The sequence below is a fragment of the Oryctolagus cuniculus genome, chromosome 7, assembly GCF_964237555.1.
Source record: "Oryctolagus cuniculus chromosome 7, mOryCun1.1, whole genome shotgun sequence".
NCBI lineage: Eukaryota > Metazoa > Chordata > Mammalia > Lagomorpha > Leporidae > Oryctolagus > Oryctolagus cuniculus.
The window spans coordinates 130,042,680-130,066,661 of record NC_091438.1 but is presented as its reverse complement, the minus strand read 5'-3'; the positions used below and the strand labels follow the sequence as shown (position 1 = coordinate 130,066,661).

The window sequence follows — 23,982 nt, the reverse complement described above, 5'->3', positions numbered from 1 at the left end:
ACCCCAGGCACTGCTCTGGGTTACGTGTGTTCTGTGCCAAGGGAAGTGGGATTTGGGTCTGAGCAGGCCCAGAAATGGATTGCACAAACCTGAGCTTTCTCTTCTTGCTCTGAAAGTTCCAACTGTGGTAGAAATGAAGACAGAACTTCTCAAGAAGAAGCAATTTCTAGCACTGACCCCTAGATATCCCCTTTGGTCATCATGGTAACTGGCACAATGATCATGATAGACGGGCACAGAGGTGTAGACTAAGGAAGATGAACTGTGGGTGAGGACGGTGGTCCCTTGTGGGGCTAAGGGTCTGTGGTGTTGAGGTCCAGGGGAGGGAGGGCTCTGTTCCCACCCTGACACACTGTGTCAATAACTTACACCCTGAAGGAGCGGGAGCCCAGACCCTGCATGTGCTTCAGAGACAGGGCCAAGTCATTTCCTGCACTGCTCCTCCAGCCACATGTAGAGAGAGATTTAAAGGAGCCCCAAGAACAAACTAGTTACAAGTGGGCAAAGGGAAAGAGAAGCATCCCCCAGGATTAATACATTTGAACAAAGCTGAAAGATAAGACTCAGGACTGAATACAGTCTGAGAGTACAGGGTGCACAGACAGAAGGAGCATCCAAGGACGATGCACTCAGGGCAGTCTATAAAATTGGCAGGTGTGTGCGTGTGTGTGCATGTGTGTGTGTGTAGGAGGGGTTGGCAGTATGCCTGTCTTCCGTGGGGCAGGGGAGAAAGGAAGACGACCAAAACTGCACAGAGGACCCCACACAGAGAGAACTAGAGATTGCCTGAGGCATAATACAAAGCCTTCATGCTTAATAGAACACTGGCTGAGAACGTGATTAGAGACGACAGTGACAGATAGAAGGGGCCTGAGTGGGAGTCAGCAGCTCTTCATGTCAAAGAGCAAAAATGCAGGCACTGCCAGACCTAGGAAGTCTCTGCAGCATGCAGATCACAGAGATCTGGTTCATAGGAGCAGCCCCACCTTCTCTGGCTCCCCGACACCCTCAATCCTGTTGGCCAAGATAGTGTTTCGCTTGTGCTGGGCATGGGAGAGCATCCAGGGTGAATCATAACACCAGAAGCCAGGAGCTTCCTCCAGGTCTCCCACGCAGGTGCAGGGGCCCAAGGACCTGGGCCATCTTCTACTGCTTTCCCAGGCCATAGCAGAGAGCTGGATCGGAAGTGGAGCAGCTGGGACTAGAACCAGCGCCCATATGGGATGCCGGCACTGCAGGCGGTGGCTTTACCTGCTACACCACAGCACCAGCATCAAGCCTCACCTTTTACTACAGGGGCTCTGGGGGAATCTTTAGATTTAATTTACACTTTACACTAAAAAAGTTAAATCCATGTATATACATAGGGTGCTAAGTAGGAAACCTTGTTTATGCAACTTAGAACCAAACAAAACTTGCATTAAAACAGCATGACTTGGGAGACGAAGACATGGGAGACGAAGATGAAGGCTCCTGGCTTGGAGCTGGCCCATCACTGGCCATTGTGGCCATGTGGGGAGTGAACCAGTGGATGGGAGACCTCACTCTCCCTGTCTCTCCCTCTCTCTCTGTAACTTTGCCTTTCAAATAAATAAACCAATCTTTTTTTTTTTTTTGACAGGCAGAGTGGACAGTGAGAGAGAGAGACAGAGAGAAAGGTCTTCCTTTTGCCGTTGGTTCACCCTCCAATGGCCGCCGCGGCCAGCGCGCTGCGGCCGGCGCACCGCGCTGATCCGATGGCAGGAGCCAGGAGCCAGGTGCTTTTCCTGGTCTCATATGGGGTGCAGGGCCCAAGCACCTGGGCCGTCCTCCACTGCACTCCCTGGCCACAGCAGAGAGCTGGCCTGGAAGAGGGGCAACTGGTAAACCAATCTTTTTAAAAAAAATAAAAAGCAGCAGAGTAACTGGGACTTAAACTGGCTCTGGGATCTGGTGTGCAAGTGTTCCAATCAGGGGCCAAACATGCTGCATGACAACACCTGCCCCTGAGTCATAGAATTTGTTCTTTGATGGGGATTTAGTTAGAAAGTGGACATACTCAGCGCACTGCCTTTGGCGTAAGCCTCGGTAAAGATGCCTACTGTTGTCATCCTCTGCTCTAGGCCCTCCCACTCACATGCTGGGTAGCCCTGGATCAAATGAGCCCCCTCTGAGTTTCTCTTCTCTGTCAAGCTGGAAGTCTAAAATTCAATGATGACGGCCGAAGGCGTGGAGAAGGAGGGTGAACAGGAGTGGCCTTGCTCCTACTGGAGGCGCCTGCATCCGATTCTTCTTCTGCCCCGCCTGCCTCACCCCCTTTCCCGGGGCCTCTCAATGCTCCTCTCTGAGCTGGCAAAGGAGGTCCAGCTCCCCAGCCTTGCAGCTGCTTAGCCTGGAGCTCTGGAGCCTGGCCCTTGGAGCTCACTGGCTTCCAGGCAGATCCATGGGGCCGGGAGAGAACATGCCGTGCCTGGAGACTCCCAGGAGGAGTTCTTCCAGGAGTCTCCTGGCCCTTAGAGTTAGCCTCAGCCTGCACTTCCCGGCTCAGACCTTCCAATGGATCATGTGCTGATGCGTTTCAGGGAGAAATGAGGCTTGCTTTTCTCTTGATAGTGGAGTGGTCTTCTGTTTGGTCTTTGCTGCTATGCCTGTGTGGTACATGTGGTCCCTATGTGTACTTTCACTTCCCTGGGCTCCCCCCAATTTTAAGTAAGAGAAAAACGAAAATAAAAAGTCTGCCTGCTGAAATGTATAGCAGAGACGTTAGAGAGGCTGTTGATCTTGTGAGCTGTAACTCAGCTCTATTCTTCCCCCCTTCAAGAAGCCTGTAGGGTAGCAATGGGGGGTTGTAACGTGACAGAGGCCATGTGTCATCCAGACAGGTGGCCGTTCTGACCTGTGCTCCTCTGGACCACGGAGCCCTGCTGCCTCACCTGTCCCAGAATCTGCTTGGTCTGGAATCTGCCTCATTTCTTTCTTTTTCTTTTTTTTCCTTCTTTCTTTCTTTCTTTCTTTCTTTCTTTCTTTCTTTTCTTTCTTTCTTTCTTTCTTTCTTTCTTTCTTTCTTTCTTTCTTTCTTTCTTTCTTTCTTTCTTTCTTTTTTTTTCAGGCAAAGTGGACAGTCAGGCAGAATGGACAGTGAGAGAGAGAGACAGAAAGAAAGGTCTTCCTTTTCTGTTGGTTCACTCCCCAATGGCTGCAGTGGCCGGCGTGCTGTGGCTGGCGCATCACGCTGATCCAAAGCCAGGAGCCAGGTGCTTCTCCTGGTCTCCCATGCGGGTTCAGGGCCCAAGCACTTGGGCCATCCTCCACTGCACTCCCGGGCCATAGCAGAGAGCTGGCCTGGAAGAGGGGCAACCGGGACAGAATCCGGTGCCCCGACCGTGACTAGAACCCGGTGTGCTGGCACTGCAAGCGGAGGATTAGCCTGTTGAGCCATGGCGCCGGCCATCTGCCCCATTTCTTTCAGGCCTCCTCCTCTCTCCAGAGAGAACAGAAAGCGCTAGTTTTCTGAGCCAGGCAACCCTGGTTGCAACCCACACCTCACCCCACCCCCCCATCCCTCACTGTAAAACCACCGATCAATCACTGAACCCCAGTGAACTCGTGTGTCCTCATGGTTAAACTGGGAAGAATCCCTCTCTCAAAGCCTTGGAGGGCAAAGGCCTGCTGCATGCTTTATATACCTGTCACCTCCGGGTGCTCTTTATACCTGATCTGCAACCCCACCAGCCACGATGAGATGGGATGCTGTCCTTCTTGTCCAGATGGTGAAGCGAGGCTTAGAGGAGCTATAAATGGCTCAGGTGGCAGAGCTGCCTGTGTGCTGTCCATCTTTTTGAACCTTACACTGACTTCTGCCTTATGGCTGCCCAGCTTCAATATCTGTTGTCTGTGTCTGGGAAATCCACTCACTGATGTGAGGTTTTCTGGAAGGCAATGCCTCACTCCCACCTTAAAAGCCAATGAGTACTGTTGATGGTTCCTTGTTCTGGCTGATTCCTAACAGCCAGCGAATGGGTGTTGACCTAGCCCTAGGCAACGGATGCTCCCATCTGGGGCTTTGCATCTGGGGGAAAGGATCCAAAGAAGCAGTGGAGAGTCTGAATTAGTTCAGGTCGCAGTGGGAGCATCTTGTGACTTGTGGTAGTGATTCTCCGGTCATGCCCATTGCTCGGGGGCCACAGTGCCATCTAGTAGGCCTGACCTTGCCCATGGCCCAGGCCACCTTGTCTCCCTTTTCTGTTGCCCACTTCCTGAGACTGGTTTTGAGCCTTCCTATCAATGAGATGAGCTTCTTGCGAGTCTTCCTTAATTTCCTCTTCAGCTTAAGTGACTCAGATTTGGTTTCTCTTGTTTGTAATCAAGATGCCATGTGGTAACTCTATGTGCCCAGCGGTAGTCCTCTGGTACTTCTGAATCTTCTCCCTTCTGCCTAAAATATTTTCTCCCAAATGCTAGGAGTCATTTGCCTCCAAGCCACAGATTGAGCCAAGCTTCCACCATTCATTCTGTATTCATCCCGATCCCTCTCTGCACAGACTCTGTGCCCTTTTGGGCACCAAGGAAAAAGGCTGGCAAAGAGTAGTTGTAACTGCTGCTCAGTTTCTTGCCTGTGTTGCACCCTAATGTGTTCACTTTCCATCCTGTTCTTGGAATTCATGGTGGGCTCCTCCCCAGGGCCTTTCCTCTCTTTTTTCTTCCCCCAAAGATTTATTTTATTTATTTGAAACACAGAGTTACAGAGAGAGGAAGAGACAGAAAGAGATAATGAGAAAGATTGATTCCATCCATTGGTTCACTCCCCAACTGACCACAAGGACCAGGGCTGGGCGAGGTTTGAAACCAGGAGTTAGGAAATCCATTCAGGTCTCCCACTTGGGTGGCAGCAGCCCAGGTACTTGGGCCACCTTCCACTGTTTTCCCAGGTGCATTAGCAAGGAGCTGGGCCAGAAATGGAGCAGCCAGGACTCAAACAGGTGCTCCTAGGGGATGCTGGTGTCTCAGTGACTTAACCTGCTCCGTGACAGCACTGCCCCCCTTTCCTCTTCTCTTGTCCTGCCTTCTGCTCTTTTCTCTGACCAGATTCCACTGGGTGGCTCGGAGAGTTACAACTAAGGCCCTTCTCATAAAGCTGGAGTTGGGGTGGAGGGACTTCCAAATCTAAATGGGTCAAGAGATGGTGTGGGAAAAGACTTCTGTCTCAGAGGAGCCAGGTTCTAGGGTGTAGTTTACTTTGCTTCTTGTTCACCAAGTATATTGTGACTCCATCCGTGGTGACCATTTAGCCCTGGAAACCCCAAGGCCACTGGCTTAACCAAGCTCTGGAGTAGCCCAGCCTTAGTCCTTACCCCAACCTTGGGGTCCGGAGGAGTTGCAGCTTGCAGTGAGAGCCATTTTTATTTTCTAAATTTTATTTATTTACACTTTTGTTTGAAAGGCAGAGAGAGAGAGCGCGCGCGCATCTGGGTCTCCCATTGGGGTGGCACTTGGCTCAGGAACATAAACCGGAAGCTGGATCAGAAGTAGAGTAGCCAGGACTCTAACCAGGCACTCTGATATGGAATGTGGGGGTCCCGAGCGGCGACTTAACCAGCTGTGTAACAATGCCTGCCACAGATCCACTTCCTGGGCCCAAGGCTGGGTCCCTGATCAAGCAGGTGAAAGGGCAAGATGGAAATCTACAGGGAGATTCTGGGACATGGGACCCTTTGTTTTCCTCGAAGGACAACCTGGAAAGATACAGTCTTGGAAATGCTTCCGCACTCCTTGCAGGAGAAACGCAGAAGAAAGTCGGAACCTTGTTCATTCCCTAGGCCTGATGTAACAAATCACCATAAAACTGGGTGGTTTAAAATAACAGAAATCAATGTTCTTCTAGTTTTAGAGACTGCATACTCAAATCTGTCCCATGCCCCTCTCTTAGCTTCTGGCAGTTTCTGCTAAACTTTGGCATCCTTGCTTTGTAGGTGTGTCAGTTGCCTCCATCTCCATATGGCTGTCTCCCCTCTGTGTGTGTCTGGGCTCACGTTTTTCAGTCACTGGATGAGGACTTGCCCTAAGCCAAGTTGATAATGATCTTGATTATATCTGTGAAGATCCTGCTTCCAATTAAGGTCATGTTCATGGGTTCTGGTGGACATGAATTTTGAGGAACACTCTTCAACCCCAAGCAGGTGTTATATGGGAAAGCAGAGCCAGAGGTGGAAAGAGAGAGGACCTTAGTGATGCTTTTTCAGTCCCTGAACCCAGTTACTCTGAAAGAACCCAGCCTCACTCTGAACTTCCTAGGTCAGTGGGGCAAAAGATCATCTTTTTCTTTAAGTTAGTCTGGGTTTGATTTCTGCCACTTGCAACTAAAAAAAGTCCCAGCTAATACGGTGGAGAATGGAAAACTTGGATAAAGCATTCCAGGGCTTGGGGGTTCCTGCTCATGGGCTAGGGGACTAATGGTGAGCTCTCTCCTGGGTCTCTGCCTCCTCCTCACACTTCCCAGCCTGCTCCTCCCCCCCAGACTCCCTCAGGAACGGGTGTTGCGTGGGAAATCATCCCAGATGTTGGCAAAGAGCGCCTATGGCAGCCCCTGTGCCACTCTGGCCTCCTCGTCCACGGCAGCCTGGATGTTCCTGGCAGCCTGGAGGCCAGACTTGATGGCCGTGTCCATCCAGGCGTGGGGCAGGCAGGTGTGCTCGCCAGCAAAGTGGATGCGACCCTCTGGCTGGAAGAGTTGCCGCGAGTAGTCCACAAATTGGTAGGGTGTGAACTCCGCAAAGGCGCCGATGGTGAGGGGGTCCAGGGACCAGTGCTTGACCACAGAGGAGGGGCACATGTGCCGCAGCTCCTCCTTGGGGATCCGGTGCACCGCTGCCAGGTCGTCCAAGACCAGGTCCACCACCTGCTCCCGAGTCATGGCGGTGAGGAAGAGGGAGTCGTCATCCACAGTGTAGGAGGCCAGCAGGATGCCCTTGCCGCTAGGGAGCTGGTGACTTGGGTAGTGGATGTAGCGCGAGGGCCGGTCGGTGATGGAGACACCGCCTCGGATGCCGTCGCGTTCCCAGAAGCGCTCGTCGCAGGCCAAAACCACCTTGGTAGCGCTGGTGTAGTGCACAGAGCGGAGCGCGTCCATCTTGTCTGCGGACAGCGGCGGCCGGAAGGTGATGAGGCGCGTGGCCTTGGCGGAAGCGGAGATGAGGACGTAGTCGGCGGTGAGTTTGCGCAGCTCGGAGCTGGGCTCGCCTGCGCGGTAGGACACTTGGACCTCAGAGCCATCCCTCACCACCGTCTCCACCTTAGACCCCAGATGGATGGTGCCAGGCTTCAAGGTGGCGCTGAGGGCATAGGGGAGTTGGTCGAAGCCCCCGATAATTTCTGAAAAGCTGCAAGAGTGCAAAGAGGGGGAGGGGTGAAGTAGGAGGCACCTCCAAACTTGTTCTGAAAAGAGACGGGCCCAGCACCCTGCACCCTGGGCCCAAGGCTTCCTGTACCTCACCCTAATTAATGCACGGTTCTCTGTCGGGAAGGGAATCGTTAATCTGATAACTTGGAAAACTGGCACCCAGAGAAAAGCGACTTCCCTGAGATCCCATGGCTTCAGTCACTTTGCAGTTCTGCTTCCAGGAGCCCTGCAAACGCTGCCTGACCTGTGTGATCTGGGTGAAGTTCTAGAATGTCACAGCCTCGGCTCCGGTGAACGGGCTCTGAATGAGAGCGCCCACTGTACAGGCGCTGTAAGGATTCCCCCGGGGGCCGCGCTCAGAATGTGCCTGGCACAGCACGTGGCGCGTACTCAGTGGATCACACGGCTCTCCTCAGCGCTGAGTTTTGGAGGAGGGAACTGACTCTAGCCCCGACCCCCCGCCAGCCTTACTCTTCACTCTGGGAGAAGATGATGCCAGTCCGCAGGGACTCCAGGAGAGACTTGTAGTATCCGGCTTCCTCGTTCATCACGTCCCCAATCATCTTCACTGCTCCTCTGCTCAGCATCCCTTCCTTCAGCAGGTAAGCCTGGGGAGGGGGCACCACAGATGGGGGTGTTGGGTGGAGGGCCCAGTAGCAAGGGGCTCGGCAGGAGCCTTGGCCAAGGCAAGGGACTGAACTCCAGAGAGGTGAAGATCTTGGCAGTGTGAAGAGAGCTTGCTGGTAGCAGAGGACAACCCAAGGCAGGTGAGCACAGACCCCGCCCCCACCCTGGGACTTCCGTGCCTCACCTACCTTGGTGGAGTAAGAGTCATATAAAGACATAAGGTGACTGCAGTTGAACATTTTCAGATTTTGTCTGAGCTGCAAAAGGGGAGGAGAGAGAAGATTAGCAGCTGATTAGCGGCAGAACTCCTAGGTTCTTTGACCCTTGAGGAGAGTAGGGGCCAGCAAATGAGATAGAAAGGCCAGGGCCTGGATAGTTCCAGGAGCTTGTAAGTGCTCCTCTTTCCCTATACCCTGTCACTTAGAGACTTTTTGGAGATGAAAATTTAAGGTGAGGACATTCACTGTGACCCAGGAGGACTGATTGACTACCAAGGATTGAGTGATCTAGTGATCAAGCGATAGGCCATTGGACTACCCAGGGACAAGAGAACAGCAGGGTTTAGGTGAGGGGCTGGAGGTAGCATCATTCTTAAGGGGTGTCGGAAGGAAAGCAGATTAGTCTTAGGAGCACTGGATTAAGAAGCAGGTGGCCTGGGCCCACCCACTAACTTTGTTGGCCAACCCCTCGTCCTTTGCAACCCTGGCAGGCACCTTGCTGATGGACTGATGGAAGAGAGTCATAGCACTCTTGCCCTTCTCTGTGGGCTTCACGGAGTAGCCCAGGAGCTCTGGGTTGGCCTTGACCTCCCGGGCACGATAGCGTTGTCCATTGATGAGGTACCAGGTGTTGTCATCATACTGGATGAACTTGTTCAGCTTCAAGCCAAGCTTTTTGACATAGGTATGGACCAGCCTGGAGCAGAAACAGGCATACACAGCTGCTATCCTTGTTCCTGTTGGCCTCAACAAGGAAACCATTTCCAGGAAAACCAAGTTCCTTCATGTACCTAGGGAGCTCGGGCTAGCTGCGTCCTCATCGCTAATCCTTTTTCCTGTTGCTGGGGTCATTCACTGTTGCTCTGGGGGAGTTTAAGCCTCATTGCATTAGGCCTCATAGGGAGTCCCAGTTTATAGAACCAGAAAGGAGAGACAGAAGCCTTTCATTTCAGTGTTTAAAATTCTGTTTTTCGGGCTGGCGCCGTGGCTCAATAGGCTAATCCTCCACCTGTGGTGCCGACACCCCAGGTTCTAGTCCTGGTTGGGGCACCGGATTCTGTCCCAGTTGCCCCTCTTCCAGGCCAGCTCTCTGCTGTGGCCCAGGTCCTTGGGCTCTGCACCCGCATGGGAGACCAGGAGAAGCACCTGGCTCCTGGCTTCGGATCAGCACGGTGCGCCGGCCACAGCCTGCCAGCCGTGGCGGCCATTGGAGGGTGAACCAACAGCAAAGGAAGACCTTTCTCTCTGTCTCTCTCTCTCTCACTGTCCACTCTGCCTGTCAAAAAAAAATTCTGTTTTTCATTTTGAAGTAGATTTGAGGTCATGTCTAAAGACTCCCAGTTTGGACCAGCTTAGTTGGTTTTTTTTTTTTTTTTTTTTTTTTTTTTTTTTCCATGTTAGGAGGGAACTCTTGGGTTCAGTTTACATTTAAGGCGAGAAGACAGATGTCACACAAGGGTCCTTTAAACAGATCAAAGGATAGTGGGATTAAAATGTAAGTTTGTTTTGGTGCATTCTTTTGAAATCCATATGTGTTATTTTCATAATACGCATGCAATTTTCATAAGCCTTTTTGAAGACCTCTCGTATTTTATTTGGGAAGGCGTGTGGGTTACCAGGCCAGGGAGCTTCTTTGTTTTGAAGCTTTAGAGGCAGGGGCCTGGTTCTCTTCTAGGAGTCAGGTGCAGATGAGGGGTTAAGCATATACTTCTGTGCCAGGTTCCTCCTTGTGTGAAGGGAGGAACTTCATCACCTCCTAGGAGAAACTTGAGTGAGTCACTTAATATGGGAGCTCAGTTTCTTGATTTGTAAATGGGAATAATAAGAGTATCAAATTATAGAATTGTGAATATCAATTAAATAATACACATATAGGGGCTGGTGTTGTGGCTCAGCGGGTTAAGTTGCTGATTGCGATGCTGGAATCCCATATGAGTGCTGGTTTGAGTCCTGGCTACTCTGCTCCGGTCTAGCTCCTTTATAATGCTCCTTGAAAGGCAGTGGAACTCAAGCACTTGGGTACAGGAGACCCTCAATGAGTTCCTGGCTCCTGGCCTCAGCCTGGTCTAGCCCTGTCTGTTGAGGCCAATCTTGGGGAGTGAATCAGCAGATGGAAGATCTCAATCTCTCCTTTTCTCCCTCTCTTTATGTTACTTTGCATGTCAAGAAAATAAATAAATCTTTTTTTTATTTGACAGGTAGAGTTTTAGACAGTGAGAGAGAGAGAGAGAGACAGAGAGAAAGGTCTTCCTTCTGTTAGTTCACTCCCTAAATGGCCGCCACGGCTGGCACTGTGCCGATCCAAAGCCAGGAGCCAGGTGCTTCTTCCTGGTCTCCCATGTGGGTGCAGAGGCCCAAGTACTTGGGCCATCCTTCATTGCCCTCCTGGGCCACAGCAGAGAGCTGGACTGGAAGAGGAGCCACCAGGACTAGAACCCGGCACCCATATGGGATGCCGGCACCGCAGGTGGAAGATTAACCAAGTGAGCCATGGAGCCGGCCCCGGAAATAAATAAATCTTTTCAAAAATGCACGTATAGCGCTTAGCACAGGATCTAGCACATAGTAAGTGCTCAACAAATAGTTATTATCATCTACAAATAATTATTTTGTATCTTAATATAATTGACACATAAGAAACTGCCCATAGTTAGAGTACACAATCGCTGGGTTAACGGTAAAAGTCATAGCTGTTAGTTGGGATCTGCTACTTTCTGCACCTTGATCTTCTCTGTTAGACGGACAGCGAGTATTAGTCCTGATTTGTGGAGTTGAGTCCCAAGACACAGTGAGTCTGAAAGGACCCTGACACGAGGCCAACAGGGCCCCTTCTGCCTCCCAGTCATCCCTCCCACTGGCTCTCCACTCCATCTCTCTCCCAGCACCTACCTGTGGGATTTGGGGATTCTCATCGGCCCCAGTTCGCAGTGCCAGCCCTCTTCCTTGTTCCTCATTGTGATCACTCGACCACCGATGTGGTTGCTGGCTTCCAGGACGGTGACCTGGCATCCAGAGAAGCTGCTGTTGTTCTCAGAATCATGCTGCTGCTGCTTCCACTTCTGTTCCCGCCCTAACCTGGCCACATGCTCTGGCCTGGAGATCCCCGCTCTGGGTCTCCCACTGTGCGGGATAACCAACCTGGGGGTGTTTTCCGCAGAGAAGTCCAAAGCCCAGAGTGAAGCTGGACACAGGTGGGCAGTGGACAGAGCACTCCAGCCCTGCCTGTAGCAAAACTGTTTACCTTTTCCCCACAAGAACACAAATTGCAGTTAACAATGACTTCAGGGTTAAAGGTTTCAAACACTCCATGGATTATGTACAGTTGTGCAAAAAGTGGCTGCAACACCACTCCACTTTCTTCCCACCCAAGAAAGCAAACTGGAGGCAAGCAATTGAGGTCCCCTCAAGGCCTCCTTACCTGGTGGCCAGCATCTTGAAGGGTCTTGGCTGCCGCCAGGCCGGACATGCCAGCTCCCACTACCACCACGCGCTTGGGCAGTGGGGAGGCGTGGAGCCCCTCCTGGGCTGTGAGGAGGAACGAGTCATAATCAGGGTCCTGGAAGCACTTGGCCAGGTCCTCAAAGTAGCCGAGGCAGCTGGGGGCAGCCAGCAGGAGCCCCAGGATAAGGATTCCTGTGAGCAGAGAAAGCAACGGGGTTGGCCTCTCGAGGGCCCGGGCTCTGTGCCCTGCCTGCCTACCTGGGATGAACGTGGCTACAGGAATGACGGTCGGGTGGTCAGGGCAGTGTCTGGTGAGTGTGTAGCTGCAAATCTGTGTGTGAGGATGCTTTAAAAACTCCTCGGAGCATGGAATTGAGGTGAGTTTATTTTGGTATGAAAGCATTTTGAAATCCATGCATAGTTTTTTTTCACAATACACATTATCCATGAGATTCTCGAACACCCCTCACATGAGTAGATTTCCAAAATTTTTGTACCCAAATAAGCTTACCTTTTAATTCTGTTTTCCGCGGACTGTTTGAACTGCCCATGTGTTTGTGGCTGTGTCTGTTAGGGGCGATTGTGTTGGGTGGGGTATGCATGCATGTGTGAACTGTGGTGGTGTCAGTTGTGTTATTAATGTGTGATTATGAATGTGGGCTACAGGTTCACATGTGTTCCTGTGGTCAGAAACTCACAAGGTGTGCAGGTTCATATTTGACTGTAAGTGTGTCTGTCCCGATGGTGAACACGTGTGCGAGCAGCTTGTCTGTGAGCGTGGATCTGAGAGGGGGCCGGTTTGTGCAGGAGACTGGTTGACTCCGTGACGCTGGCCTTGGGTGACTGTGGCTTGTCTGACTGTGTGTGAGGGTGTGTGTGTGTGTCACAGCCTGCATGAATCCGTATGGGAAGGTGGGGTGGCTTGTGGGACTGAGAGGTGACCTCGAGTGAGGATATGGGTGCTCGTCTTCTTCACTGACTGCATTTTGTGCACAAGGCTGAGCTCCAAGACAGCCTGCAGATGTCTGTGTTCTTGGAAATGTGTGCATTGTGCGGGGGGTGGTGTGTATGAGCAAGTGAAAGCGACAGTGTGTGAAGGAGGAAGACATGGTCCTTCTGGGAGGTGGGGCCTGGGAAGCCACCCAGGGGGATTTGGCAGTTCAATTGTTCCTCTCTAGCCTCCCAGCGCTTTTTCCCAAAGCTTTCCAGGTGTTTAATGTCCAGCCAAGCCTGGAAACCATGGCTCAGACAATTAATAACTACTGCACATCAAGTCCTCAATGACTCGATTTTCTCCACAATCAGGTGGCCTGAGGTTCAGAGAGGTTCACAGGGAGTCCATGTGGTGTGGTTCCCCGGTGTCACCTCAGATGTGACCAGGCAGGAACTGTGACACACTATACCTCCCCTCACTCCACCAGCACTGGGCTTTTCTGGAGGGCAGGTGCAAATCCCCCTTAGTCTAGGCTTCAAACAGGTGGGACAGAAAAGGATCTTCAGGGACCACCCTCTACGGAAGTCCAGGAGCCCCAGCTGGCTCCCAGCAGAGGCCTTTCTCAAAAAGAGAATTGTCTGCAGGGGCAACCTGTCACCATGCCAACTGGAGAAGAGTCCCTAAAATTCACCCCCACCCCATCCCACAGACTCCCAAATCCATTGTCCATCTTGGGCAGATTTTCCCATCTCCCTGAGCAATTGCCATTTCAGTCCCCACATCCTTTCCTTTGAAAGGACCCAATCCCCAGACTCCTCCTCTAACCACATCCATTCTATTAACCCACTCTCGAAGCAGGCACTCGTTCCTAGCTCCCAGGTGAGCTCCTTTCCCCTGTATCTGTCCCCATCCATCTTCCTCTTGCACAACCTGATAGCCAGACTCATCTTGAGATCTGTCTCAAGTTTCGTAGCCATTTCTACCTTCGATCTAGTGCCTCTCCCTGTTCCAGCATCCAACACCTCCTTCCTCAGCCCTAGAGGAGGGACCCACCCCACTTACCACTCATCTTGGCCATGGGCCTGCAGCTCATGCTGAATCCTAGGTAGCTCCTCTGCAGTCCTGGGTAGCTCTCCTTCTCGTTATGAGGAGCCAGAACCACCCCACCACCACCCAGGAATTGGTCTTCCTCCCACTAGCCTTCCTTGTGCCTATTGGCTGGGCTGAGCAGGGTAGACCTGCCCCTCCAGTCATGGCCTATCAATCAGGTGCAATGACCGTGGTCACTCAGCCTATCCTGAGCCTCATCTTCTGCATCCCCACCTTCCTCCTGATCATCTCCCCTCCTGGGGAACGCCCCTTCTCCCAGCTCACCTCATAGCAACCTGGTGCTGCTGGGAGGCAGGGCTGTGGGAGCCAGGTGGGCCCCCACAAAGCTGCTGTGATCATCTCTCAGGAAGGTTGGGACTGATTATCTGGGCTGGGTGAGATGTCCAGTGCCGGGATCCCAGCACAACCAAAGCACCTGACTGCTCCCGCTAGAGAATGTGCCTGTTCCCACTGCTGTTCCACTGTGGAGCCTTTTGCTCTGTTGAGTCTGTCCAGGGTCGGGGCTGGGGCCAGAAGCTCCTGTGGGAGCATGTTGCTTCCCATATCCCTCCAGGACAGAGGCTCTGACCTCATCCACTGGCAGCAGGGTGTTTTTCTGCCCCTTCCTCTGGGTCCCACCGGGTTTCTTTAGGAACAGTTGGGTTTCTCTGGCACTGGAATTCCTTTCACTGAGTAGTGGGGCCAGCTGGCTGTGGTGCCAAGACCGGCTTTTGTTTTCCGTGTATGGTGAGGGTAGAGGCAGGCTGGCTGGCAAGAGAAACAGGTGGTCAGTGTGCACCAAGCCTGCAGCACGGGGCTGGAGAGTAGGGAGGAATGGAAATATGTAGCAGTGCTCAGAAGCTGGGGCCAGACTCACATTCAGATCCTGATATTAGGAGTGTGAGAGGATTCCCTCCCTTCCAATATTTTGAATAGCTTGCAAAGAATTGGAGTTAATTCTTTAAATGTGTGGTAGAATTCAGCATCCAGTCCTGGGCTTTTCTTTGTTGGAAAAGTCTTTATTACTGATTCAGTTTCCATTTTGACTATTGGTCTGTTTAGGTTTTCTTTGTCTTCATGGTTCAATGTAGGTAGGTTGTATGTGTCCAGGAATCAATCCGTTTCTTTGAGGTTTCCTGATTTGTTGGGATACAGCTCTTTGTAGTAGTGATTTCTTTTTCTTTCTTTCTTTCTTTTTTTTTGACAGGCAGAGTGGACAGTGAGAGAGAGAGACAGAGAGAAAGGTCTTCCTTTGCCGTTGGTTCACCCTCCAATGGCCGCTGCGGCCAGCGTACTGCGGCTGGCACACCGCGCTGATCCAAAGGCAGGAGCCAGGTGCTTCTCCTGGTCTCCCATGGGGTGCAGGGTCCAAGCACTTGGGCCCTCCTCCACTGCACTCCCTGGCCACAGCAGAGAGCTAGCCTTGAAGAGGGGCAACCGGGACAGAATCCGGTGCCCTGACTGGGCCTAGAACCCGGGGTGCCGGCGCCGCAGGTGGAGGATTAGCCTATTGAGCGGCGGAGCCGGCCTGTAGTAGTGATTTCTGATGATTCTTTTTCCCCCCTGTGTATCTGTATCCATTGTTACATTCCTTTTTCATCTGTAATTTTGTTGATTTCGGTCTCCCCCCCCCCCCCCCTTTTTTTTTGGTTAGTTGGGCCAATAGTGGGTCGATTTTATTTTTTTCAAAAAAAAACATTATTTTTTTTGCTGATCTTTTGTATATTTTTTGGTTTTAATTTTATTTGTTTCTTTTCTAATTTTAATTATTTCTTTTCTTCTACTAATTTTGGGTTTGGTTTGTTGTTTTTCTAGGTCTTTTAGATGCATTGATAGCTCTTTTATTTGGTGCCTTTCCAGTTTCTTGATATAGGCACCAATAGCTATAAATTTTCCTCTTAACACTGCTTTTGCTGTATCCCAGAAGTTTTGATATATTGTATTGTCATCTTCATTCATTTCAAGAATTTTTAAATTTTCTCCTTCCCTATTCTACCATCTTGGAATCTCTCAGTGTTCTCATTGGATATGTTGAGCACTTCTTCTTACATCTGTCTCTCTATTCTTAAATTAAATAAATGAGTTGTATTTCTAACCCCATACTGCAAATGACAAAACTGAAGGCAATTTGAACTAAGAGAGATAACATAACACAGAGATACAATAGCCTGTTGGCAAGTCCAAGGGAAAGCGCCACACTTGGTAAAAGATCGACCTTCCCCAGGAAACTTATAGGGCCTTATGTTGGGAAAGTAACCTATGTAGAAGGATTCAGAGAGATCATTGCAGGTACATCCTATGGGAAGCCTTCCCACACTCCTAGACCGGGCTTAGTCTTCTGCTTGCTTTTATGGCATTTTAGCTTCTCTGCCCTCTTACATTCAATTCACTAGACTAGAATCCTTTGAAGTAATAAAATTATGTTTATGGTATGTTTTATCATGCATTAGATATGACATTCTTAGCAGGTGTGTAACAGGGCTTAGTTCATAGGTGGATGGATAGAAAGTGATATAAATATCACAGATTGCTCTTTCTTCCTTTCCTCAATTCCTTCCTGGAAGAGGATCTTGAATAGTTGGAGAAAAATCAATGATTCCGTTAGTCTGAATGAAGAGATTTATCCTGGAAGTGGTAGCTAACTTTACTAAGAGAATGGCTGATTCATCCTGCAGATGCTTCATTCTAAGAAAACTGAGGGACATAATCCCCAGGGTCAGCCATAGTCCCTCTTAGCACCATTCATAAAAAAGAGCGTTCTCTTCCCCCACTGAATTATTTTGGACTATTATTTTGAATTATTTTAGGATTTATGTCTGAACTGTCAGTTCTATTCCACTGAATTACATGCCCGTCCTTTTGCCAGTATCATAATGTCTTGGTTAGTATAGCTTTTTAGTAAGTTTTGAAATTGAATAGTGTGAGACCCCAAACTTTGTTCTTCCTTTTCAGAATTATTTGGCCTATTCTGTCTGTGTCCTTTAAATTTCATGAATTTTAGGATTAGTTTGCCAATTTCTTCAAATACATCAGCAAAGATTATATTAAGAATGTTTGAATTTGTAGACTAATTATGGAGTATTGACATCTTGACAACAATAAACCTTCTGATCCATGAACCATGAACCATCACTTTATTATGTGACATGAACTGTCTTGAACCAGGTTTCCTATGACTTACTAGATCATAGAGTTGACCTGCATGGTAGCACTACATCATCAAATGAGGTGGTATCTATGACATTTAGTGCTAACAGTCTCTGAAAGCACAAAGTAATATCAGTAGAAAGTGGCCCAGATACCCTGTGCCTGGCTTTATACCCCATAGCCTGAATCTGTCATCTTCTGGAGTGTTCCCTGTGATGACAGGGGAGAGGAAACCCAAGCCTGGTTGGCAGATGATTCAGCATGATGTGCAGACATACCACCTGAATGTGGACAGTTGTTGACCTACATCCCCTTTCTAGGACATCCCTGAAGGACAGTGATGAAGAAAAATTCTTCCAGAAGGCAGAACATCAAGCAGGGCATTTGGTTGGTCGGTCTGGAAGGTGAAATGGTTAGAGATAAGAGCCTATATTGGTTAGTGGAGTGTGACCAGTATCTGGTTGATCAGGGACTTGGAAGGAGCATAATTAGAAAATTGGTGAGAATGAGTCTTGGGAGAGTTTAGGCAGCCTTTGGACAAGTTAAGGCCAATCTTGGCTTGTGGAATTCCTGGGATAAGAAAGTTACATACTCCCATCCTGAAGGAGGATGTTAATCAAGAACACCCTGTTAAAATTATCTGTGCTACCAGAGGCCCCAATAAGTTGCATACATACGTTGTTATCTTTTGTGCTTCTTTGTTCTGCAGCTGGTTATGTATAAATACCACTGGGACTTTAGAATAAACGAGCCTTCATCAGCCTTGTTGTCTTGGCTCCATTCTCTGTGCCCTTGTCCCTCTTTTCATTCCCACTCCCTCCTTCAGGTTCCATTCAACTGGTGCAGCTGGCCCACACAGGAGAGATGTGTGTGCATTGTCTCTGACTTGGAAAATAATGTGAAGATGTTTTTGTTCCATGTGAATGCTTATCCAAGAGTGTCCTTAACAAAGTAGGATTTTAATAATCAAGGGAATGGAATGACCCATTCTAGGGTGCCAGTCAACCTCTTTCCCTGGTCATTCTACTCATCAATGAATGATTTGGCTCATGAACAAATTGGCCATGATGACAGCAGAGGTTATACATGGGCTCAATGATGTGGACTCCAACTCGCCAAGGCTGACCTGGCTACAAAGCAGGTTTACTTGTTCTTTTCTACCTTCTTTCTTTCTGGAAATTCAGATGTGAAACATTTACCATCACACCACTTGTTAGATCCTAGACAGCCAATTAGTGGCTATGGATATTTGGCACATTAATAAAGCTCTACGACTCAGTTTTCTCATCTGCAAAATGATGAGGGTAATGTTGCCCGTTTCTTGGGGACTGTTTTCAATACAGGTTGGTTATTTTAAGTAAAGCACTTGGAAGAATATCAGATACTCAGTGAGCAACACCCTCTAAGGTTTTTTTTTTTTTTACCATTATCGTTGTTGTTTTGTGGTTATTATTAACATTGTGTTTACTGTCCTTATAGTAATAGAAATCTGGCTGGACTTCTCCCTCATTCCAACTCCTGGGATGGCCCCAGTGGTCTGAGCTAAGTGTCCCTCTGTTGGCTCACGTAAGATTTACAGCATTCGAGGACGTTAAGATTCCTGGGATTGACTAATTGTCCCTGGTAGAATGACAGCTCTTTCTTCAACTTCCCAGAGAAACAATGATCCAGTTACAGAGAAAACAGCAAAAGAGAGAGCACTGAGCAATGAAAAGGAGCCATAACTGGAGGCAAGGCATCTAGGTGTTAGTCCCCTACACTAACGAAACCCAGTTCAGAATTACTGTCTTCCCTTGGGCTTTAATTTTCATGATTGTGAAAGAGTGGGGAGCTGGAATGATGACTTTGAAGACCTCTTCCAACTCAGGAAGTATTGAAGCAACAAAAACAGTACCAATGACACCCTTGGGCTTGGCCTGTGACAAGTGCTCACTAAGTATCATCACCGCCATTACCATTACCTTTTATAGAACGGGGACTACAGAATCTCCCTCCCAGGAGTGCTGGGAGGACCCGGTGAGAAAACATGCGTGAAAGTGCTCTGTAAACTGCCATGCTCAATAAGGATGTCCCAAAGGACCATTAAGGTGCTCTTGATCATTAGCGTCATCACCAGCTCCTGATATCCCCTTCAGGCTCCCTCCCCAGATGCAAACCCAGAAAACTTTCTGGAGTATCTGTCTTACCAAATTACAGCCAATTCTCATAAGGTCCATCCCAGAAAAGCTCTCAGGCTGGGTCCAATTAGAGAGTACCAGGTTGTTAGAACTGTGCCTCCCTAGGGTCTCCCTTCTCATTAACCCATCATTTTTTTTTTCCTTGAGGCTTGTGTGTCCATCTAATTCAGAGTTTAACATCCAGAGTCCTCCTTCTCCTGCATGCCAGCCTATGGGCTGGTGACCATGACTAACTCTCGGGCCAGCAGGAGGGACTGCAGATAGAGTTTAGATGCATCCATTAGTTTAGACCAGCTATATGAGGTTAATGGAAAATGTGTACTATGGAAAAACTATGCATGGATTTTTTTTTAAAAAATGTACCAAAATAAACTTAATCTCTTAATTCCATTTTTCCACAAACTTTTTGAAATATTCTTATATGGTAGATTCAGCACTGGCCCTAGAGGCCAGAGTTCAGTTTCTGGAGCTGGCTTTGCCATTGCGTGACCCTGGCTAAATCCCTCACATCCTTCTGACTACAGTTTATTTTCTGAGAAGTAGGTGGGACCATGCTTGTTGATATTTAAGTGATCCTATCATTCTAGAAATTGGAGTGGCCCAATTTTCATCCCACATTGCTTCTTACCTCGGGGCAGTCACTGAATCTCCCTGGGCTGCAGTTCCCTCATCCATCCAACAGGGAGTTGACTCGTGCCTGAATTCCTTCTCCAGAGCTGAAGTGAGGGTCAGTGGGAAGGGTTGGGGCCTTAGCTCAGGCCAGGAACTGGTTATTTGCATATGGCTGTGTCCTCGGGAAAATAATTGATAAAGCAAGTTTTTGTCTGCCCTGAGTTCTGGCCCCAAGCCCCCTCCTCCCTCTGCATCTCTGGGCCCATCAGGCTGGGCTGGAGGAAGTGTTTGGGGGTGGGGGTGGAGAGTACTGAGAAGACTCCAACAGGGCGATCTTCCAAGACTGTAACTGAGTTTGAGGACGAGCTGTGGGTTGCAGGGTGCCTTGGGGTCACAGCCTGCCCTCCTCCCTCAAGGAGCCATGGAGAACCCAGCTGAGATCCTTTGTTTTCTGGTTCTCCTGACCTCAGGGAAACAGAGCAGTTGAAGCTCCAGAGACACCATCAGGAGGGTCTGTGTCCCTTCTCTGCCAGGTATGATTTGAAGAAGTGGGAGTAGGAGGGGGGAGACAGGGAAGCAGACACAGGGATGAGACTGACCTGTATTCAGCCCTTGTTCTGTGTTAGGCCTTGGGCTGAAGGCCCACGTATGCCATCTTTGAATCTGCATCGTAACCCCGGGAGATACCAGTCTGACCCGTGTTAGAGACACGGAATCTGGAGCTCATCCCAGAAGTCACAGCCCTGCGGGATGATCATGGAGGGTTCGCATCCGGGCTCTTCCACATATTAGCCATGTGACCTCGGGAGGCCCGCACCCTTCGTGATTCTGCTTTCTGTCTGTCGCATGCCTGCCTGATGGGGGAAGGGGTGCCCATGCACAAGAGGCCCTGCCTGCCCTTGGCCTTTGCCAGCGGGCAGGGGAAGGTGTTATGCTGTCTAAAGAGTCAGCACAGAGCTGGGCTGCTTCATGGTGTGCGTGTGAAGGCCTGACCACAGCTGGACAAAGGTCCAGAGGGAAGGGGAGAAGAGGCAGGGATTCTTGGGAAAGCTGGGGCACTCGGCCTAGGCCAAGAGGCTGAGCTTTAGGGCTGCGCCTCTCCCTCATGGGGCTGCTCACTGAAGCTACAGCAGTGAGACTGTGCTGCAACGGCTGGGTTCTCAGGACTCGGGATGGGGAGCCCTAATATTTAGCAGTCAAGCTTGGAAGGTGCCTGATAGGATTCTGATTCTAACATTTGCTGATTTCCATAGTGTCAGTATACTTCTGATAGCCAAGTTCTCTCTCTCTCTCCCTCCCTCCCTCCCTCCCTCCCTCCCTTCCTTCCTTCCTTCCTTCCTTCCTTCCTTTCTCTTTCTCTCTTTCAATCTTTCTCTCTTTCTTCTCTTCTCTTCTCTTCTCTTCTCTTCTCTTCTCTTCTCTTCTCTTCTCTTCTCTTCCCTTCTCTTCCCTTCTCTTCCCTTCTCTTCCCTTCTCTTCCCTTCTCTTCCCTTCTCTTCCCTTCTCTTCCCTTCTCTTCCCTTCTCTTCCCTTCCCTTCCCTTCCCTTCTCTTCCCTTCTCTTCCCTTCTCTTCCCTTCCCTTCCTTCCTTCCTTCCTTCCTCTTTCTCTCTTTCAATCTTTCTCTCTTTCTTCTCTTCTCTTCTCTTCTCTTCACTTCTCTTCCCTTCTCTTCCCTTCTCTTCCCTTCTCTTCCCTTCTCTTCCCTTCTCTTCCCTTCTCTTCCCTTCCCTTCCCTTCCCTTCCCTTCCCTTCCCTTCCCTTCCCTTCCCTTCCCTTCCCTTCCCTTCCCTTCCCTTCCCTTTCCTTTCCTTCTCTTCTTTTCTTTTCTTCAAAAGGACCCTTAGTTTAGTGGGAACATAAACAATGGCCATAACCAATAATTGAATGGGAAAATGACCATTTCATCTATAAACAGTAAATTTTAAAGTAATCACAGATCACTAAAACTACAGCAGTATAACGTTCTTAATCATTGGTTTGACAAAGGTATGAAACAGTTTTATAAAACTACATTTGCAGCAATATTGATACACATAGACATTTCTTTTTTCTTCTTTCTTTTTTTTTTAATTTTAGCTCCTACATATAAGGAAGAACATGCAGTTTTGTCTTTCTGGGTCCTGCTTACTTCACTCAACATCATGTCCTCCAGTTGCATCCATTTTGCTGCAAATGGTAGAATTTCATTCTTTTTAAATAGCTGAATAATATTCCAATGTGTATGTATGCCACGTTTTCTTTATCCATTCATCCAATGATGGCCGCCTTGATTGGTTCCAAGTCTTGACTATTGTGAACAATGCTGCTATGAACATGGTACTACAGGTGTCTCTGATAGATCTGATGACCAATTTCAAGCTGAGAACATGATGTCACTGAACTAGGGTGCACAACAGAAAACCATCCTATATTGTTTCCACCATAGAAATCTGGTAGATGCAAGTATCCTGCAGAACACAGATTACAGTCACACGTAGCAAAATAATTTGCATGTGAAGAGTTTGCAGTAGTTATTATCTTTCTTTCAATGTAATTTACTTAATTATAGTTATATAACATAAATTTGAACAATGGCTGTGTGAAACAAAAGACTCACAATATTTCTCAGAATTTAATGATTGGTTCTGGTAGTCTGTGGCTGACGAAGACGGGGATCCCACTTTTTCATTCAAATAGGGAGATTGGCCAGACTGGAGGTCGTGCAACTCATGACTAGCACTTGTGCCAGGGTTTGCAACACAGTATCTCATTTAATTCTCCTAACTACCCCAGAAAGGAAGAGGTTGTTGTCAGCATTTCACATAGGAGAAAATTGAGGCAGAATAACACCACGTTTAGGAGAACAAGTACTAGAAGCCACTAGATCAGGATCCAAATTCTGGCTCTGCACTTACAAGATTTGAGCCCTTAGACGATTTCCCTCATTCCTCTGGGCCTCAGTGGCCTGGTTTGTGGCATGGGATGGCACGGCTTACTTCCAGAAGCTGCTTGCTAGGGTCTAGTGGAGGGCAGGTGCTCTGTGGTCAACTCTTGATTATCGCCAGAGGCTGGGTGACTCGTTCGAGATGCTGTGCAGTCCTAGTGGAGAATCTAGTTTTTAACTTGTCCCAGGTGGTTCAGGAAGGAATAGTGGTGTGACTCAAACATGATTTAGTGGACGAGTCAGGGCTCAGGGATTTGGGAGCGAAGAGGGAAATCAGCATGAAGATTTCAGTTCTTGAAATGTCAACAAGGTGACCAGTCCACCCCACCACCCTGCTGCCATGTCCCTGTCCCCAAGCTGTTCGTATCCCCAAGAGGACGAGAAAAGGATATAGGTCACTACCCCTCCCCTGGGGGCTTGTTTCCTCCTGTTCTGTCCCCAAGGGCCTCTTCCTTATAGAGTTCGTGTTAATAATATTCGGAGAATTTCGTCTTGGCATCCCCACAAGGGACAGGGCTGGCCCTTCCCCAGCTCTCCCAGGGAGGCCGGGGGGGAGGAACCTAGACGAGAAAGCCTGAGTAGCTTGGCCCATGGGGAGAAGCCTAAGATGACTGAGGCTCCCTTGGTCTAAGCAGAGAGCTGCACCATGGAGAGCAAGCAGGGGGCTCAGTCTCCAGCCTCTCAGAAACCAAGGATTTTTCTGGAGCCTGCATTACTTGGAATCCTGGCTCTCAGGGCTCCATTGCCTAAGGCACTACCTGTTCAGTCCTTTTCCCTTAAGAGCAGGAACAGCCTCTTGGCCACTTGTTTCTGCAGATATTTGAGAGGTGAGATGGTCACTGGGTTTGGAGCTGCAAGTGGAATCTCAGGCACCCATGGGGCTGGAGGTGAGAGGCAGCCAGGCTGCCTGTCTCCAGGTCCTTTCTGTGCCTACATCCTAACACTCTCTGACCCCCCTCCCTTATCTCCTAATGTGCTTTCCACAATGCCTCACGTCCCAGTCCCCTCTCATTCCTCCTCCCTTCCTTCATTAACCCATTTAACACATTTTTACTGATAGTTCCTCTGTGCTACGCCATGTTCTAGGCACTAGAAACAGGGAAATGAATAATAGCATTTACTGAGCTCAAGGACCTCCAAGTGGGGCTGAGAGACACATCCATGGAAGGGTAGGGGTGGTCCCCACCCTGGAAGAAGCCTTCAGCACTCACAGGGACACACCCCTCGCTTGATAGGGGCCTGGGGCTTTGTAGATGAAATCTGGAACTGTTGGGCTGATAGAATATTGGAAGACTTTGGTCTTCTTCCATGCTAAGGATGGAGGCAAGATCCTGAAGGGAGAGAGGGAACTGGGAGTACTTGTGTAGGAATTATGCCGAGCTGAAAGACATGGGATGGAGGGAGTATTTGGGTATTGAGGGTATTGAGGAGTATTTG

The 23,982-nt window shown here is 49.3% G+C and overlaps 1 protein-coding gene across 1 annotated transcript; it reads right to left on the bottom strand.

Moving 5' to 3' along the window:
* Positions 1 to 6,550: 6,550 nt before the first annotated feature.
* Positions 6,551 to 13,688, bottom strand: LOC100353438 (L-amino-acid oxidase-like). The gene is made up of 7 exons (XM_002715702.2): positions 13,658 to 13,688; positions 11,639 to 11,853; positions 11,110 to 11,222; positions 8,716 to 8,917; positions 8,191 to 8,259; positions 7,847 to 7,983; positions 6,551 to 7,355 (listed from the first exon to the last, which is right to left on the bottom strand). The coding sequence occupies exons 1-7, from the start codon at positions 13,686 to 13,688 to the stop codon at positions 6,551 to 6,553; spliced, it is 1,572 nt and encodes a 523-aa protein (XP_002715748.1).
* Positions 13,689 to 23,982: the final 10,294 nt, after the last annotated feature.

Coding starts and splice junctions, on each gene's coding strand:
- LOC100353438 (XM_002715702.2), bottom strand. CDS start 13,688: ATGAGCTGCAGGCCCATGGCCAAGATGAGTG. Junction 11,854..13,657: donor GCCCATGGCCAAGATGAGTG/GTAAGTGGGGTG, acceptor CTCTGCTCACAG/GAATCCTTATCCTGGGGCTC. Junction 11,223..11,638: donor TTCAAGATGCTGGCCACCAG/GTAAGGAGGCCT, acceptor TCTGGATGCCAG/GTCACCGTCCTGGAAGCCAG.